Source organism: Candoia aspera, chromosome 1 (genome assembly GCF_035149785.1).
Source record: "Candoia aspera isolate rCanAsp1 chromosome 1, rCanAsp1.hap2, whole genome shotgun sequence".
In the NCBI taxonomy this organism is placed as follows: domain Eukaryota; kingdom Metazoa; phylum Chordata; class Lepidosauria; order Squamata; family Boidae; genus Candoia; species Candoia aspera.
The window spans coordinates 16704725-16723233 of record NC_086153.1 but is presented as its reverse complement, the minus strand read 5'-3'; the positions used below and the strand labels follow the sequence as shown (position 1 = coordinate 16723233).

Genomic DNA, 18509 nt, shown 5'->3' with positions numbered 1-18509 from the left:
ACTTTGGTAGTTTTCTTTCCTTTCATGAGCAGGAATCTGCAAGAACCAAACAAAAAGAGCAATGTCCAGATCCAAAATCAGTGTAGTCCAGCAGCCTATTTTCCAGAATAGCAGGCCTTGAGAAGCTGATTCCCTCACAGACACCCTTTGGGTCATGCAACTAGAATGCGATGACAAGGTGCCTCTGATCCAAGATGAAGCTTATGCGTATCATAACTAGTAGCCATGAATAGTAGGGCTATGCAGCACTCTGGATTCATAGGGCAAAACAGGATTTGGAGAGTGTGTGGCTGTACAGGGAGCTATCACACAAGCTTCAAATTATTAAAAAAAACATGTTTGGTTTAAGTCAGGGTTCCTCAACCTTAGCAACTCTAAGCTGTGCGGACTTCAACTCTTTCGTTTGCAGTTGCTGAGGAAAGCCAGCATCGCTTTGTATGAAAGTTGCGGAAAGTATTTCTGTGACAAAGCATCATTCCTGGAGCCTTTTCTCCTTGCTTATTCTCGTGGGTGTTTTATGGAGAAAGAGAGGCAAAACAGCTCACTCTTCTTTGCAGGAGCCTTGCCATAAATGCCAGGTGTCTTCCGCCATGACTTCCGCCAAGGTTGAGGAACCCTGGTTTAAGGTGTTCCCAACAGGTGCCACACGTATGCCAACACACACTCTCAGCCACATTTTGTCCTTTGGATCTGGATCTCCATACAGCCCTAATTGATAAGCATCTCTTCCCTGGATTTGTCTCGATGCTTTGACTTTTTAAAAAGGCATCTTCAGAGTTGGAAGGGAAACAAAGATTAATGAAGAACAGGAGGCAGAAAGTGTTTTATTTACTTATAAATTCATGGCCAATGAGCAAATTAGAAAGAAAAAGGAAAATCTGTATTTGTAAGACTAGTAAATGGGAACAAATGGGATAACATAACCAGTAAAATATAGTTAAATCAAATGAAGTGTTTTTGTGTCTAAACAGCAATAGTAAGAAAGAAAATAGCATTGAGTATCTATCTTTATACTCCCCTAAAGAACCAAGCACTCCAGGCTAAAATATGTTTAAATCCATTGGCTTCTGATGACAGAAGCCACTTTTAGCAACTTTCTTGGAAAATTCAGTGGAAGTGTCTGTTAATAAGACATGCACAATTCCAGGTTCATACCATCCTATATACCAGGCAAGAAGAGGGTACATCAGAACTGATTTACAATCCAGATATAATGGGCAGTACAGGAGAATGTGAGCTATTGTTTCAGTGGCTACTTCCAAACATAGGCAGCAATTATCTAAATAGGGAATATTATTAAACCATCCTCCCACAAACTTTGATAGTAGGGCATTGAGTTTTGCAAATTCAGTGCCTTTCTCTGTGGGGAAACTATCCCTTAAAAAATATGGGAAGAGCAAAGAGGTTGCGGTTAAAAAAATGTATATTGGGTTGAGAGGTGCCAAAAGAGAGTATTTGATATGACTTTCTTCCAAGAACTGTGGAATTTGTCTATAAGAACAAGCTGGACTAAAGAATTGCTCCCCAAATGTAATTTCAATCAGTATCTCAGGTAACAAATTTGTGTACAAGGAGTTATAGAAGGAGATCCTAGCTCAAGTTTCAGTAAAGCATTAGAGGTGGATTGGAGGCATAAAGAAAATCTATATTGAACTAAATCCAGGGATGCTACAACTGTATAAGGGCATAATTTCACTCTGCAGAGTAAAAGTCTGATTACTTTAGTTAGAAGCAATTTAATTGCCAGTAGGAGGGCATTGTTGCCTTTATGGCAACATCATATTTGGGGTAAGGGTTCCAGATAGGTAGATTTTTCAATCCATGTGAGCCAAATGTCATCCCCATCTTGTAGATACTAGAAAATAACTTCTAATCATATAATTGGAAGACTGTTGAGCCCATCAAGCCCAACACCCTGGTCAGTGCAAGAATCAGCATTAAAGCACCCTGACAGAGGGTTGTCCAGCCTGTGCTTAAATGCATCCAGTGACTGGTGGCCCATCACCTCTCTAGGTTTTAGATTTCACTATCAAACTGCTCCTACTATTAGGATTTTTTCCCCTAACATTCAATCAGTATCTATCTTCCTGTAATCTAAATCTGTTTTTCTGTGTCCTGCACTCAGGAACAATAGAGAACAGACCTTGACCTTCTTTTCTGTGACATTTTTACTGATCAATATTTTTAAAAAGCTGTCAAAGGCGGTGCCAATGCGATGCAATTAAGTGGAGAAGAAGCTGAAGCTGTAACAGACTTTTATCTTCTTGACTCAAAAATTCACAGGGATGATTACTGTAGCCATGAAATAAAGTAGAGTAGCCTGCTACTGGGGAGAAAGCTATGATAAAACTAAAAAACTAGACAAAACATTGCATTACTGATAATGCAAAAACAAGAGTAATTGGAGAAGATACTAATGGAAATCTAGAAAACAGTTGGTGCTCCATCAAATTGCTTAACTTTTGCAACAAAGATGAACAAGGGCCTCTTGAGAAATGGATCGGCCTTTGTCATCTTCCACTCTATTTGCGCTGCCTCTTTGAAACCAAACATGGTATGAGATTTAAGGATGCAGAAAAGCCCCAGGGAGGCAGAGTGAAGTTCCATGGTGGCAGGCAGGGAAAGGCGTCAGGAACTTCAGTGGCATCTCTCACATCAAAGCAAGTTGTCCAGACTGGGGAACCAATTCTGAGGCCAAAGCTTTATAAGGCCTGACAGGCTGGGACTGAGTCTAATAGCACAGAAGGCAAGGTGCCCACTAGGAGGTAGGAGATGGTTAGGAGATAGATCAGTGAAGCTGTGATTAAACTGATTTCTAATATACAGGGTGTCCCAAAAGTCTTAGTGTAGTTTAAAGCTTCTTAGAGAACTGCGCTAAGCATGACGACACCTTGTATATTGCCCTGATGGAGTCCTATTCTAAACTCATGCTGCTGTCTTATTGCTGTTTTGTTTTATATGGGTTTTCCCCCCTGTTGATTGTATTGTGTGCAAAGAGCAGCCTTAAATGGGTAGAGAGGTGGGTAAATGTGTTTGAAATAAATTTCACTCAGTGATGAGTTCATGTCTGGGTCCTATCAGATACATCAGTAGCCTCTGGAGGTTTTAGTATGTCTTTCTCTACCTCCTGAGGATTTAATTTCATTCTGCTTGCATCGATTTTAGAATGGTCATTTGAGCATCGCCCAAAAAAGCTGACAAAAGAAGTTCAGATCTGCATAAAATTAGCATTGATTAATTTAGATGTATAGATGCACACTTGGAATCCCTATTGTTTTAACTGAAGATAAAGTACATTTCATTATATATTGCAGAGGACTGTGGTCTCCCTGCCTGTGAACTGGGCTTGCTGTCCAGGTGCTCATTGTTGTGTGGACAACATCCATGTCCTTCCTCTTCTTAGATTTTTTTCATCTTTAAACCATGCTTGGAATGATCTGTCCCTCAGAGAGATGATGCTGGTCCTTTGTAAAATAGGAGCCCTGGCTGCCTAATTGACCAAATATTGATTAATTTTGTTAATCTGGATTGTTTGCTTTAGCTATGGGATTTTTGAAACTGGTAGAACAGCTTCAAAATGTATTTTTGCAAAATGTGCTGGTTCTCCTATCCTTTGCTAAGTAAGTTATCTGGCAGAAATAGGGAACATAGTAGCTAAGAGACAAAGGTATGGACTTTTATTATTGTCAGTAGAGCAGCCATTAATATTTTCAGGTGGTTTTCAGTGCTGGTTTGCAGAGTGAAAACAGTGGTTTCCATGAAATATTTCCATAATAAGCTATTTGATTGAGCACATATCCATTTTCCTCTTCCTCTTCCCCTTCTTTTTCTTCTCATGTATGTGTGAGTGTACTAGTTCCATTGTTTTCTCTGGGAAGCTACTGACTCATCGCCATTTTAACTTGATTTTTATTCTTTTCCTCATTTTAGTTACATTAATGTTCTTAGGCAATGAGAGATCAAGCAATCAATGAAATTATGTAATCATGGCTTGATATAGCCAATTTAATTGGGCCACATGCTATTGTAGAGTACAGAGGGGGAACTTCCAGCTTGCAGTCCTGAAACAGCCTACCAAGCGAGCCCTTCTGGCCTACAGAGCCTTCAGTGAAGACTTCCCCTTCCAAAAGTTCAAGAACAAACCCCCTCCTCAAATCTGCAACAAGAGCTTTGCTGGAATGCGATAGCTGTAACTCTTCCTCAAAAGGGAAAAGTGCAGAATTACTTAAGATTGCCTGCAAGTCTGGCTTTGCTCAGTGTCTTCCCCTCTTAGCTATGGCCCCTGCATGAGCAATTACACAAAACAGCCAGAGGATGTCATTGGGGTGAGGCTTGAATTTTAGCTTCACCTTTAAATAATTTTTAATTTAGGAGGACAAGGAGGAAAAAAGCCCAACTGCTAGGGCTCTAGGTCAGCCCTGCACAAAGACTAGATCCCTCTAGATAGAATGTAAAATCAGTATCATATTGCTAATTCAGCTCTGTTGGGTTTTGCTGGTGAGGCTATAGACCAGCTCTCCAACATGCAGCCCCTGGCTGCATGTGGTCTCCAGATCACGTTCTGTGAGCTGCAACAATACTTGGTTGATGTTGGGGATACTGTCCAGCAAGGCACTGGCACTGTGCATTGCATAAACATCCAGCTTGAGGCTCAGGAAACAATGAGAAGATGAGCACCCTGATGGCAGCATTATTTCAGCTCAGCAAGCAGGTCTCCTAGCAAGAGGTAGGCCTGGCTGGCCAAATGACATAGTTGGTGCCCCAATGCCTCTTGTACCAAGCAGTGCCACTCTTTGGGAACCCCTGCCTGCTCTTGCACTTGGTGGTGGGTGCTGTCAGTGGTTAGGCACTGTCAGCAGGATTGTGAAGCTTGGCCACAGGAGGTGGGTTGGAGGCTGGTGACCAGGTCTGTCCATCTCCCTATGAGTGGGAAAGGCAGCAAGCAAGCAAGACAAAGGAAGGAAGGGTTCTGCAAGGAAAGAAAGAGAAGAAAAGGACAAGCAAATGAAAAAAAGACGAATGGAAAAAAGGTATCTACAGTATTTTCAAAAAGAAGAGAAGTGAACAAGAAAAGCTAGATTCAGGCAGCTTTTAATGGGATGGGTTTCTTAGACTATATCTTAAGTATGATCTTGAAAATATATCACACATCAACCCAGTAATGAAACCAAATGCTGGTTAATGAAAAATGCTGCCAGCTAAGTGGCCAAAGTGAAATGGCTCTGTTTAGCAAGAAGCAATATTTCACAATAAACTTTTTTTAAAATTTACTTAAAAGATGGCATACTGGCATACTGTGCTGCTTTTTTTTTTTTTGGACTCACTAAGGGTGTTAGTGCATGAAAACGCTTCACTGTGGCAGCTGTCAGGCTAATGAAGTAGATCTTGACAATGTCAAGTCGAGAACCCTGCTTTGGACCTTTTATAAAGCCTAAATTGTAATTCCACAAATTCCCAGCCTTCAGTCCCAGCCTTCAGTCCCAGACCTGATTGGTACTCGGAAATCCAGGCTATAGGCTGGACTGGGCAGCTTTAAGATTTCTGCACCTTTTGTGGTACAGAGTAAATCCTGTATCATCCCCAGAGATTTGTCCACAAGGATCAGTGGGGCATGTTTTCTACATTTCTAAATGTTGTAGGTTTATTCCTCTTCCACTTAAAATTGTTTTCCTGCATCACTATAGGGAACATGAGCCTTTCTGGACCAGAAAATGAAGAACTTAAAGCCTGCACAAGAAATCTAAATCCCATTTTTGAATTTTCAAACTTAAGGCAATATGTGAGGCTTGGGAGACTTTACACTCTCTGCTCTTCCTTCTCATAGATTTCAAAGCATAAAGCAGAAACATCTCAAGTTTTTGAAGGAAGTATTCCTTTTAAGCAAGGAGAACTAGGACTTGATTCAGTGAAGTCTATCCAAGCAGGGATGGATCCCACCTTCTGCGAGGTGAGCACTTAAAAGTTTTGTGAGAAACAGAGGAGGAACAGTTCTGCTGGAATCAGTCTTGAGCTGGAAAAGAAAGGATACTGTATGTGTGTGATCATGAACACCTCCTGTTGGTGATTTTTTTCCTAAAAGTCTACAGAACTAATTGCAGAGCTGTGGCAAGGGGAAATGTTGCTGTTTCCAAGGCAACTGGGCCCAGGCTATCTCATCTCATCCCATCCTACTTGGTTGACTAGTTGGACAGAATAAAGAGAGGATATAAAGCCAGATATGCCTGCACTCAAGGATGCATCCCATGGGAAATAACACAGCTTGGATGGATGTTACTTACTTTCAGATTAAGGGTGGGTGGGTTTCTTCATGCTCTGATTCACTCCAGCCTGCATTCCACTCCTTACGGATTTTAGTGCATTTACTCTTCTCTGTTTCCAGAGTTTGGGCTCTGCGTGTCATCTGTGTAACTAAAACAGTGCTTGACACATACAGAAGAGGGAGATGACAGGCTTAGGGACCTGTCAACATACATAAAAGTTGGAGAAAAAGTCCTAAGGGGAAACCTCCTACAAAAGCAACCTAGTAATGACAACATTTTCAGTGTCCATGTTTATTTCTGGGACTGGCCACAATAGAGAAAGTAGTGGGATGGAATGTTCTACTTTACAAGATTAGTTTGGAAAATCTCTACAGTAATTCAAGCTCCTTCAAACCATTTTTGCCTTTACTCTCCACACACAGATATACTACAGCATTTATAAAGCACTACAAAAAACAGTGGTGATGAGCTCATGGTGGGTTTACATTCAGCAGAAGTGAACCTTCTTATTGCTGTATTACTGACAGACAGTATGGTTGGATGTGAGGACATCACAACCAAAGCAGTCCTCAAAGGGCTGATAGGATGACTCCAAGGCTTTTTGAACACATGTACTCTTCTTCAAGGGCTATTAAATTAATACCTTCAAATAAACAGAATTTGTTCTGAGATAGTGTAGAGGTGATTTGATTTTGATTTTGATTATTTGTTAAAAGAGTTAAACCTTTCAAACCTCTCTGAAAGAGGACCAGATGGGGAAAAAAAATCATATGCTTGAAATGGAGTCCCTCTTCAGATGTTATCAGCATCCAAACTCCCTGAAAATTAGCGAAGCATCCAATACAAAGAATTGTATTGAAATCAAGTGTTTATGTCAAAGATTGGTTTATTGCAGTGCACGGATAGCAATCTGCACTGGGGGTGGGCCAAATGAACTTCTAAGAACAAAAGTGATAGCAAAGCACTGTTATATGGAACAACAAAGGATCCTAATGTATGTGGTCAGGCAATTTTGCCCCTCCCAAATCCAGAAAAATATGACCAAGCAGAAGAGTTCTAATACAGTTCTAGATCCAATGCATATCCAGCTATAGATAGCATCTACTTAGGTTCTGCTTCTTGCATTTGGAGTCTTTTTTAAGGTGACTGTACATCACTAGAGCTAGACCAAGCGTGTTACAATACTGGCAGGTAATACCTCACTGTAGGAAGTGTCAGCCTGGTTCTCTGGGCAAGTTTACCTATCACGAAGCAACCATAGGTTGGGGAAACAATGAGAGTAAATGGTTCTACAGATGCAGCTTGATCTTCAGGCCAATATTTCACAAGCTCACAGAAAGGCAAAGAGATTCAAAAACTAGCAGCCACGGTTTGTTCAGTACAGACCAGAATTGCTTCTATGCCACCTGTGTATTGAATGCATAACTTTAAATTTGGTCCCTCTGCCTCCTTCCCTAGACATGGGAAAGGAGCAGATGGCATGGATTAAAGGAACAGCTGTAACTGCTTGTCATCTCCTATGTTAGAAGATTTAAAGGTATGTGTCGGGACCCAGGGCCCTCTTTTCCAAGATGACTATCATAAAGGATAGTCAGTAGCTGTTGGTTATAGGAAAGGAGGCAGAGTCATCATTGGGGCCATCAGCTGTCAGAAGCATTGCTTCTGTTCAGAAGCTATGTTGCTTTAAGAGTTGGCACTTTGCCTTGCTCCATCCTTTTCCATGGTGATTGATCCATTCCTTTTCCTGTCCCCATCTAAGCTTCCTCTTCCTGTTAGCAGACTTCATACTGTGTGAAGCAAATCACATGCTCTGCCATCTCCTGTCCCTTCCTTGCTCCTTGGCCTTTCTAGCCCTGCTGCTTTCTGTGTCCTCTCTGCGCATCTCCCATAGCCATAGAGGGTTTCCTTTTGAAAACTATCTTAGTTTCTTTGACATGATTTTGTGTTGCCTCTGGATCATTTCCTTGGTGGAAGAACCCCAGAGGGGCATAGAACCTTCTCTTAAGGACCCTTACCTCACAGGTGATGTAGGACCCTCATATAATATTTCACATGGTGCACTAAAAATGCCTTAAGCAAAAAATGCATCAAGAAGTGGGATGTAAGCTGGTCCAGAGATTCTAGTGCAGTTTGCACACAATTTTAGAGCCTGATAATGAACAGGCTGCAGTAAAATTAGGGACTGCTGTTGAGTTTCTAGTTGGCTGAAATTCTGCATTTCAGAGAATATTTATAAATCAGAGAATGCCTTACACATCCCAGTTTTCAGCAGTTGCCCTGATTTTCCAGAATGTCAGTTTGATTGGGACAGAAGAAAACTCATCCAGAGACTAGAGGCAAGATACAGAACATGTTGAGCTCTATGGGATGTAGAGGCAAAGAGTTAGAGAAATCAAGGAGACAAAAAGGGGAGATGAGTGTCAAAATAACTTGTACAAAGCCAAAAGCAGAAGAAGCTGCATTCTGTTAGCCATAGAGGAAGTCTGAATTAATACTGTGATCTAAGGTAACCATCAGTTATCTGCCTTCAGATCTCTCCTTTTAAAAATTAACTAACTGAAAACAGCAACAATAGCTTGCCAATTAGGTTGGATGCCAGGGAGCACACTTAACTGCATGTTGCATGCTCTGTTACTGCTGTGGAAGATCCCCTATGAAAGATGCTGAGGATATGTTTTCGAGGCACCTTAAGTGGTATGCAGCCAAACCCAAATGCCCCATAATTAGGATCAGGCAAGCTTGCTGAACACTGGGTCCAGGTGTTTTGGCCTGGCTCCCAGTAATGGATAGCACTGGAATTACGGTTGTTGCTGTCTCCTCCAAAGACATATATCCTCTTCCTCCAGCAGGCAACACCAGGATAAGAGATGGCTATGGGGAGTGATGGGACAGAGATGTTATGATTGGTTGTACCATCTCTGAACAAGCAAATACAGCGCTGGGTGAAGTGGCGGTTTCCATGAGCATCCTCTCCAGACAGCCCACCAATCACAAAGATGCAGTTGCCCAACGTGATGGCACTGGCTTCATAAAATTCTAAGTCTGTGGGGATCTGGGACCAGGCTCCTGATATAACATCATAAACCAGGAATCCCTTGTGGGGAACTGGCAAGTCAGAGTCAACCATCTCTCCACCAATGAGATATAGTTTGCTCCCAAGTGCTGTGGAGGCAAAATAAGTCAGAGCAAAGGGAAGGCTAGAGATGGTCATCCATTCTTCTTGCTCCAGGTCATATGTCTCTGCACTTATCAGCGTCCCTGTATTATCCCAGCCACCAGCAACATACAGCTTTTTCCTGCACATGAGGAAAGCATGCCAGGCTCGAGCTATGGACATGGAGGGGAGCTGGGACCAGCAGCCCCCAAGAGTATCATATACAAGCAGGTTGTCAGAATACGAACCATCTAAATGCTGTCCACCAGCTATGTAGAGTTTACGGCCATTGGAGGTACAACTGGGAGATGTCACTGATTTCAGGTCAGGGAGCTGATCCCATTGATCAATGGAAGGGTCAAAGAAGTGCACATGAGAATCCAACTCCTCATCCTCAAAATTCACTTCACTCCATTTTGGGAGACCCACGCATACCATTCCTTCATGGTACATGCCATGCCTCAGCCCTCTACTTGCCCACAACCTTTCTTCCACACTAAGCTCCTCCCAAGGAAGACGCACACACTCATAAAATTCTTCTGTTTGAGCCCGGACCTCAGCAAGTTCCTCTGGAGTCAAGAGGGGAAGCCGAACATGATCCATAAGTGCTGCAAGCTTTGGGAGACGCTCAGCAAGATTATGGGTGACCCAGCGGCGTACAGCTCTGTACACAATCAATTCTGAGTCCACTGCCAGGATTTCTGAAGCAATAATGGTAGTCAGGATGCTAACATCCAAGTACAAGAAAGCAGGAAGCTCTGAGACATGCTCAAAGTGAAAAGCAATGTAACTCGATGTTGGGTGGAGGAGAGGTCGGTGGTTGTGGGAATATGCCAACACGTAAAGCCCCAGACAGTTCTCCATGGAAATCTTTTCTCTGAGAAATCTATAAAAAGCAAGAGAGGGGACATAATAGACTTTGGTAAAAATGAACCCTGGAGTGGAGAAAATAGAGAGAAATATGAACCTAGGATCATTCACACACACACACACACACACACACACACAGCCTTATTTTGTGTAATTTCTTGTTACATTCTGATTAGATTAGTTTTTTACTATACTTTATTGTACTTCTCTAAATCATTCTGATACTCAAAGAGTGGTGCACATATCTTTTAAATAGAAATGATAAATTTAAAGGAATTAGACAAATTAGGAAGATCCTTAATAGGTACTGGATGTGATGGATATAAGCTTTAGCAATGGGAACACATTTCCTACAGATCTTAATGGGAGCAAAATGGTGTGATTCCCCAAACAGACTTTGTCATGGCATAGGGAAATAGCAATTAAACAGAGTCTGCTGGCATCCTAGAGTAGTCAAGCTGGTATTGTCCAGAAATCTTGGGTTTCTGTTCCCCTCACTTCCAACCAGTTTGGCCAGTAGCAAGGGATTGTACGGGTGGTAGCTCAATACTTCTGGAAGTTACCAAGATCCTGGTATCTGTCATTTCTAGTCAAGAACGTCCATGTAGCACTACTTATCTGGGACACATTAGGAACAAGAGCTTAAGACCCATAAAAATCACCATCGCCATTGATTTAGATGCGTAAAACCCTCCTCCTGATACCTGGTGATAATGTCTAGTGCAGAAGTAATCTGAAGTCTACTAGCTACAGTGAACAGTTCTTCTGCCTCTTCCCCAAGAAGCAGCAATTCCCCAGTATAGACATAATCCAGGAGACTCTGGAGGCAAGTGGCAGACAAGTCTATAAGCACAATTTCTCCTTCCCGTGATTCCTTGAAGGTGCTGGTGAACATGCGCTGGAAGTAGACGCTGACAGAAGCTAAGAGTATTCTGCAGGGGAAGCAAAGATGAAGAAAGAGAAGGAGGTAATGATGGTGGAAAGGAGCACACTCTTTGCAAGAAGATTGTTCTAGCTTAATTCACAGGATCTCCAGGATCTCAAAAAGCAGGATTAAAAAAGACTCAGCAGACACCTTCCAGTTGGTCTAAGTTGCAGGCTACCATAAAGCTAGATGGAACAGTAATTCCATCCAGCATAAACCTAAATCTGCTTCAGATTCCCCATATAACCGTACTATCATGAGTTATTTTCTGTGGGCCAAATTTAACTTTGGTGAGCTTTTTGTGGATAGATCCTGTAACAAATCTGAGAAGCCAGTGGGCTTCTGGATGTTGTTTGATTCCCAGCTCTTCTAAATATTGCTGCCAGGGGATAACAAGAATTAGAATCTATCAACATCTGAAGAACACAAGGTCCTCACCCCTGCCTTATAAATGACCTTTCAACTTCAATTATGAGTTCCTCCTAAATACATTATGAGTTATTACTAGTGCCAAACAATATTTTTCTAGCTTTTGTTCAACTGTATTAAAGAGGATTTACATTCAAAATGGACTTCAAAGGAGAAGAGAACTTCAGCGAAATCTTCGCTGGTGCAACGTGCTGTTCTTACATTCAGTAGGAAGTGGTGAAGGGTATGTGCAAATGTCCTGCCTTTCAATGGCCAGTCTTCTCTTTAGTGACCTGCAGTGTCCCCCTAGCCCATTCCTAACCTTAGATTAAATTCCGAAGGAAAAAATCATATGGGAACACCTCTTATTCAGGGATTTTTTCAGTTTGCTTGTTTATTTATTTATAAATCAAATTTCAGAGACATGAGCAGTTTCGGAGGCTTCAAAATGACAGAAAAATGTGTAAGAAATGAACAGTGCCAGCAGTAGCATCATATTTGCCTCTGACAATAGAAGTAAGTTAAAAAAATACTGCCAAGAGAAGTTTTTTAAAAATTCAACCACCTTGAGAATAAGCCAAAAAAACAGAAACTGTAAAAAACCTCTTTTGCAAGGAAAAATCTTTTGAGAAACTGCATAGAAGATTTTAGTCCATTCATTAACAACAGTTGCTTACCTGTGACATGGGAACTTCCTTCCTTCAGCCACCAGGGTGATGTCACAGAGCTGTTGAGTCTGGTACAACTCCTTGATGCCTATAGGGGCAGAAGAGATGATGCTGCTGAATGAAAAGGATTGAGGAAGGAAAATATTAAATTATACTTCCACACATCAAAAGGCAATGGAAGTACATAAGAATATATTCTTGTTGGAATGGACCAAGCATTTGTTTCTTATTTATTTATTTATTTATTTATTTATTTATTTTTCAAATTTAGTCACTGCCCATCTCACTCAAAGATTCCAGCAAGATTATACTTCTATTTCAAGAATTACATTCTGTTCTTAACAAATTTATTTGTTTGTTTTTTAAATTTATACACTGCCTATCTCACTATAAAAGTGACTCTATGCTACCAGCAAACCAACACCTCTGAAAAGCACCAGGTTGCCAGTCCTTGGTATATTAGATTCTAAAAGGGCTTAATTTGAGGGAAGGCTCGTTAGGGTTAAGTTTCTGAACACCTTTTCATCCTGGAATAAATGATGCAATTTAAAAAAAGTCTCAGTATGAATTTGCAAGATTACTTTCTCTAAACTCTGGATTTATGAGAATTTTAGAATATCTAGGACTGGAAGAAACAGCTTTCTAGCAAATAACTAAGGTCTTGCTAACCAGTAATTATTAATCGTAAAACATTTCAGTACTGGAGTCCTACAAACTATCTATCTATCTATCTATCTATCTATCTATCTATCTATCTATCTATTTATCATATTTTTATCACCGCCCATCTCCCGCACAGAGGATTCTACAGGTTGGTTACTTTGCAAACAGATTGAATATTCAAGGGACGCAAATGTGCATGTAGAATCTATCCCCTCCTCTTTCACACATTGACCAGCATGGAAGCTTACCACTTTTGGCAACACTTGAAAATATTTTACCCTGAAAGATACAATCTAAGCAGTCAGAAATGATCCAACCTTACCCTGCCCAATGGAGTGCCTCAGAGAGGATAACTGACTTGAAGTATCATCCAACTGCATCTCTTTGCTCCTCAGAAGGTCTGTAGCATTAGTCATTGTCTATCTAAAGATATAAAACATTAGGTGCTGCTGTTGAGCTTATGAAGCAGAAGGCAAGATTATTGGGGAGGGAAAATAATACTTTCATTCTGATACATTCACACAGAGATCCTTTACATCACCCCTAAAAAAGATGACCTTCAGTGAAGATATAGTATATAAAGCCAATTACCATCTGCTGCCTTCTAGAAAGGGATTTGTAAATTTTTAAACAGTGGTGTGCTTTGCAAAGATGCAAGAAGAGGCATGCATATAACAACACATGGTGGTATGAACTAGGGCCAAAAATTGGGTGCTGGGAACCGCACCGGCCCATCTTATCCTGTATGGTCTGCAAAAATAGGCAACTTGAAGCTCTTGGATTTCAGGTAGCCAATTGGCCCCTTTTATGTGGCCACCAATATCACCCCCCACCAGGGGAAACCAAGGGCCAAATCAAAAAATCAAGTTGTTTACTGTGACTATGTAATTGATTCCCATCAATTAGGGAGATGCATCTGGTGGGACCAAGAAAAAGGGACTTCTCCATGGTGGCTCCCTCCCTATGGAATCTTATTTCCCCCGGAGAGATAAGATTGTTCCCCACTTTGATGATCTTTTGGAAGGCCCTAAAGAAGTGATTCTGTCAGCAGGCCTGGGGATTAAATGGCTAGTTTAGAGTATGCTTGTTTCCGCTGCTGGGTGTTTTATTGGGTTTTAATCTTGTAAGCCGCCCAGAGTCACTATGTGTGAGTCGGTCAGCCATATAAATTTGTAAAATAAATAAAATAAATATGTGATTGAAGCCCCACCTCCCTTTATGTGCATCACATATTTGATGCATGCAAAAAAGGGGCAGGGCTCATTTGCAGGGTCATGGCAGCTATCTTGACTTTTTTGACCCCTATCTGCCTCACCCACAATTGCTGAAAATCATTGCCATATTTTCCTTCCTTTGCAAAGTGGGAAACTCACACCCCACCTAATCTCACAACCAGCCTAATCCTAAATAGTCTTAAAATAATTTATAATTTAAATTATAATTTATAGATTAAAATAATTTATAAATTTATAAATTATAATAATTTATAAAGCAAAACACCCAGCTCTCCAATTCCCAAATTCCTTGCCCCACTCATGTATGACAAAATCCCATCCAACTTCCATCATCATATGCTAGGGCCTTTGCTCTCGCTGTCTTTTAAACGTTAAACTTTTCCATCCTTGGTTAAAACCATGACAATAATTTCAAGGGCCATTTGGCATAAACAGCGTCTCACCCAGGTAGATGCTCTGTGCTCTTGATCAAAATTATGTGATATCTGATTTTGTTGACAGTTGTAGAAACTCAAGCCTTTTAAGACTGAATGCAGCATTAAATACTTGTTTCTAGCATTTCAGCTGCCATTTTGCATCTGGAGCCTCCCTCAAGCCATCCTTTTGCTTCTGGAGGCAATGTTGGAATTTGAGGTTTTTGTCAAAACCAGAATTATGCCCACCTGCTATACGGGATGAGAATGGCATGACCTGGGCCAGGGAAAGGAGCTAATGAAATCATCCAGGTGGGGAATGAACAGGTGGGAAGGCAAAAACTACCCTGGAGGAAACAGCAGGTGGGTTGCTAAGGTAACAGGGGCACATCATCCTGTGGGGTGGGATATATCAGCTTGGTTGCCGAGGTGACCAGGGCACCCTTCCATTCCATCAGGCCTAGCTCAGGGAGGCTGTGGGGAGAGAAAAGTGAGAGCCTTCTCTGGTGCCATGGCAACAGGAGAAGCTCTAGGAAGCTCAAGATGTGTGGGAGCATCACAGGAGGAACTGAAATGGATAAAGACAAACACAAATATGTTTGGGATACATATTAAGTAGGGTGGTGTGTAAATAAAATATAATGGAGGGAGGAACTGGCACTTACTGGGAATGAGATGGATAAAGTTTCCCCACCAGCAGTGATACTAGTTATTTAGCTGGGCTTGTCGTAAAAGAGGAAAAATTAAACCTGGGATCATTTAGGAACGGGAGCTATAATTCTCTGGCTTTCTCTGGCAATTCTGTAAGTGCTGAGATCAAGGGCTAAGCCAGATTCCATGAATGGTTTAGTTCTCTCCTTGCTGTTCATCAGCACTGGCATCACCCCTCAACCAATTTGCTTGAGGGAAGACTGGGATAGTTGACTGAATTATTTCTCAGCATCCTGGTCACTAGGTTTGTTCCTTGGGCACTTAGCAACTGCTACCTTTCCCTTGAATGTCTCCTAGCAACTCAGCACCTGATGTAGTACACACTCACACCTTATAAAAGTGTAGAGGAGGAAAGAAGGTTACACAGGGACTGGGCATGCAGAACAGACTACTCCAACCTAAAATGGGGGCAGCTAGGTTGTGGCTTAGAGAGTTGTGGGAGCTATTGTCTTTAGCACATTGTGTGAAGAACGGCACCATGTTGAGCCATGCTAAAGTATGCTTAGGCATGGCTTATTTTGCAAATATATCAGTTGTGTTTTATTGACCCAAAATTAGCTGCTTTTAATGGGGTATGTGAATCCAGTGAGAAGTGGGTGGACAGAACCCAAATTAAATATGGTTACATTTAAATAAAGTTAAGTGAATCAATTGTGCAAATATGATGGTCCCTACTAATTTAATCACCCCTGCCCCCACCATATGAAAAAACTTAATTTGATAATTTTTTGGAAGGGCTCTGGAAGCTACACCCAAGGATCTATGATTCAGATGCAGTCCTTTGCCCCCCAGTTATGCACCTGAGTAGCATCCTGTGCCTGTGACGTATGGCATGCTCACCCTGTTGGTGGCATATTATAAGCTGGGGACATGTGCAGGCTAACACATTTCTAATTTTCAGCTAATTCTGAAGAAGCACTCAGATACCAAGGAGAAACATAAATACAGCTGTCTAACCCTGTTGGCCTCAGCTTTGACTATGCATATCTTTAGCCTGCTATCAATGTACAAAAAGAAGGGAGGACAGAATATAATTAAGCAATCAGCCACTTACTGAGGTGGATTCAGCAGGAGATAAGAATGATTGTTCTAGAATTACTAGAGAAGGGCTAGAGTGCTGTGTGTGTGAAAACAGAAAATTTTCCTCCCTGCAAGTCTGCAAATCTTTTGGCAATGGATGCCCTCCTACAGGCACTCAAATGAGTTATTCCCCAAAATGATCTTTTCTAAATGTTGAATATTCACTAGATGTCTGAATGTTTCAACACTTGCAGGATATTTTCTGGTATTAGAAAACAGCTATTGGTTTTGGGGTTTTGAAATAATATTAAAAAAACATTTTGAAGCAAGCAGTGATAATAAAAGCAACCTCATTAGAATGTATCTATGAAAGTACTGGGCATTCTTTAATATGTAGCATACTGTTGTATTCATATTTGATAATGAACATGTAACAGTAGTTAGTAGGTTATTTATTTATTTCTTTAATTTATTTATACACCTGTTAACAGGTAATTTGCTGACATGTAATGGTGATCTCTATTTGACTACATCTTACAAATGATAGCACTTTAGGGATTTCATAATTGACATGACAAAAAACAAAGCACATAACCGACGGAATTTGAATTTTAAGAATCCTCCTAGCAATGCTCCTAGCAATTATTCTTCATCTAAAATATGAGCAAAAGGGTTTGATTTTTAATTATATGCAGAGGATCAGAAAAGAAAAATTAGTATGGTCCTGAGTTCTTTAGATGAGATGAGAAACAAGAACATATGAGAAAATGAGCAAACAAGTTAATAGTGAAGAAGAAATACTGCAATATTGTAAACCTCATCAGTCAGTTATGGAGAATATATTCAATTTACTCAGAACATGAGGTAACCCTGATTTAAATAGGCTATACAGCCCAGTTCTGTATGTTTTTGATTTATTTAAAAGTCTTACTATGTTCAATGGGGATTGTTCCATAATAAGTAAATTTAAGATTGCTACTTTAGGATCCAACTACACACAATGCATAATCTATCATCAAAAATTATGCTGGGGTTCAGCATCCCCCCAGAGGTAAGGATGGCAACCCCCCTCCTAGAGTTCCAGAAAGCTTTGAAAACCTGGTGTTCGTCCCAGGCCTGGGGTTGATGTCCCCCTGCCCCCATTAACTACAGACATTGCAGTTGGCAACAGTTTTCATCTAGGGCCCATCATGCAGAAAGAAGAATTTAAGCCTTCCCACCTCAGCCACATTCACAATAAAATCCTGTGCTTCTGTTGTGCTAAGCTTTGCTGTGGGAGAGGGATTCCCCCTAAACCTTACAGCAGGTCATAAAAAGCTAATTTCACCAGGATCATGTCTGGGGAGAGAAGAGTTAAATTGCCCCTCCCTGCATGTTGTAATTCAAATGAAAATTGTCACCCATCTCTAGTTAAAATAAGTGTGCATGTGATTTCTGATTATGAATTATTAGTAAAGGTAAAGGTTTCCCTTGACGTGAAGTCCAATCGTGTCCGACTCTAGAGGGCGGTGCTCATCTCCGTGTCAAAGCCAAAGAGCCAGCGTTTGTCCGTAGACACTTCCGTGGTCATGTGGCCAGCATGACTAAACGGAACACCGTTACCTGCCCGCCGAAGCGGTACCTATTAATCTAATATTAATAATATGAATTATTATTCTCCTATATATTGGCTACCTGTCAATGTGTACTAGACTGTGATTGTGCCCATTTACAGAAGTCTGATCTCTGTACATTTCTGGAGCGTGCTTTTTCAGGACAGCCAAAGTCCTGGTTTTCTCCATCACTGACATCAATCTCCGCTTGTTCAGTGGAATAAATTTTTACATCCCTTTACCGGAAGGCAGGGTTTCGCTAATCAGCAAAAATGCGTCAGTATCTGGGAAATGGATTGCATGTCACATTCTCAGATTGAAATTTATAGGGAGAACTTCAGCACCTGGCATTTCAGACCCAAGCAGCGTGCACCCAATTAAAGTCATTTGCACAGGTTGATGTGCATGGCAGGGTCTGCCAGGAGCCATGTATATCTTGGAGAGGAATTGCAGTGTATGTCTTTCTTCCCATAGGCATATTAGGAGTTATTAAAGGTTGCGGGGGGGGGGGGAGACAGAAGGTTTGTACATCACTGCTCCTTAAGCGGGAGCTGTGAGTCTAGGAGAACTTCCAAATTTCAGAACACCTC

At 41.2% G+C, this 18509-nt stretch overlaps 1 protein-coding gene across 1 annotated transcript; it reads right to left on the bottom strand.

Moving 5' to 3' along the window:
- Positions 1-8868: 8868 nt before the first annotated feature.
- On the bottom strand, positions 8869-13364 carry LOC134488647 (kelch-like protein 41b). The gene is made up of 4 exons (XM_063291109.1): positions 13271-13364; positions 12295-12373; positions 10989-11216; positions 8869-10300 (listed from the first exon to the last, which is right to left on the bottom strand). Exons 1-4 carry the CDS (start codon positions 13362-13364, stop codon positions 8869-8871), a joined length of 1833 nt encoding a protein of 610 aa, XP_063147179.1.
- Between the last annotated feature and the right edge of the window lie 5145 nt (positions 13365-18509).

Coding starts and splice junctions, on each gene's coding strand:
- LOC134488647 (XM_063291109.1), bottom strand. CDS start 13,364: ATGACTAATGCTACAGACCTTCTGAGGAGCAAAGAGATGCAGTTGGAT. Junction 11,217..12,294: donor AGGAAGTTCCCATGTCACAG/GTAAGCAACTGT, acceptor CTTCCCCTGCAG/AATACTCTTAGCTTCTGTCA. Junction 10,301..10,988: donor GCACTAGACATTATCACCAG/GTATCAGGAGGA, acceptor TGCTTTTTATAG/ATTTCTCAGAGAAAAGATTT.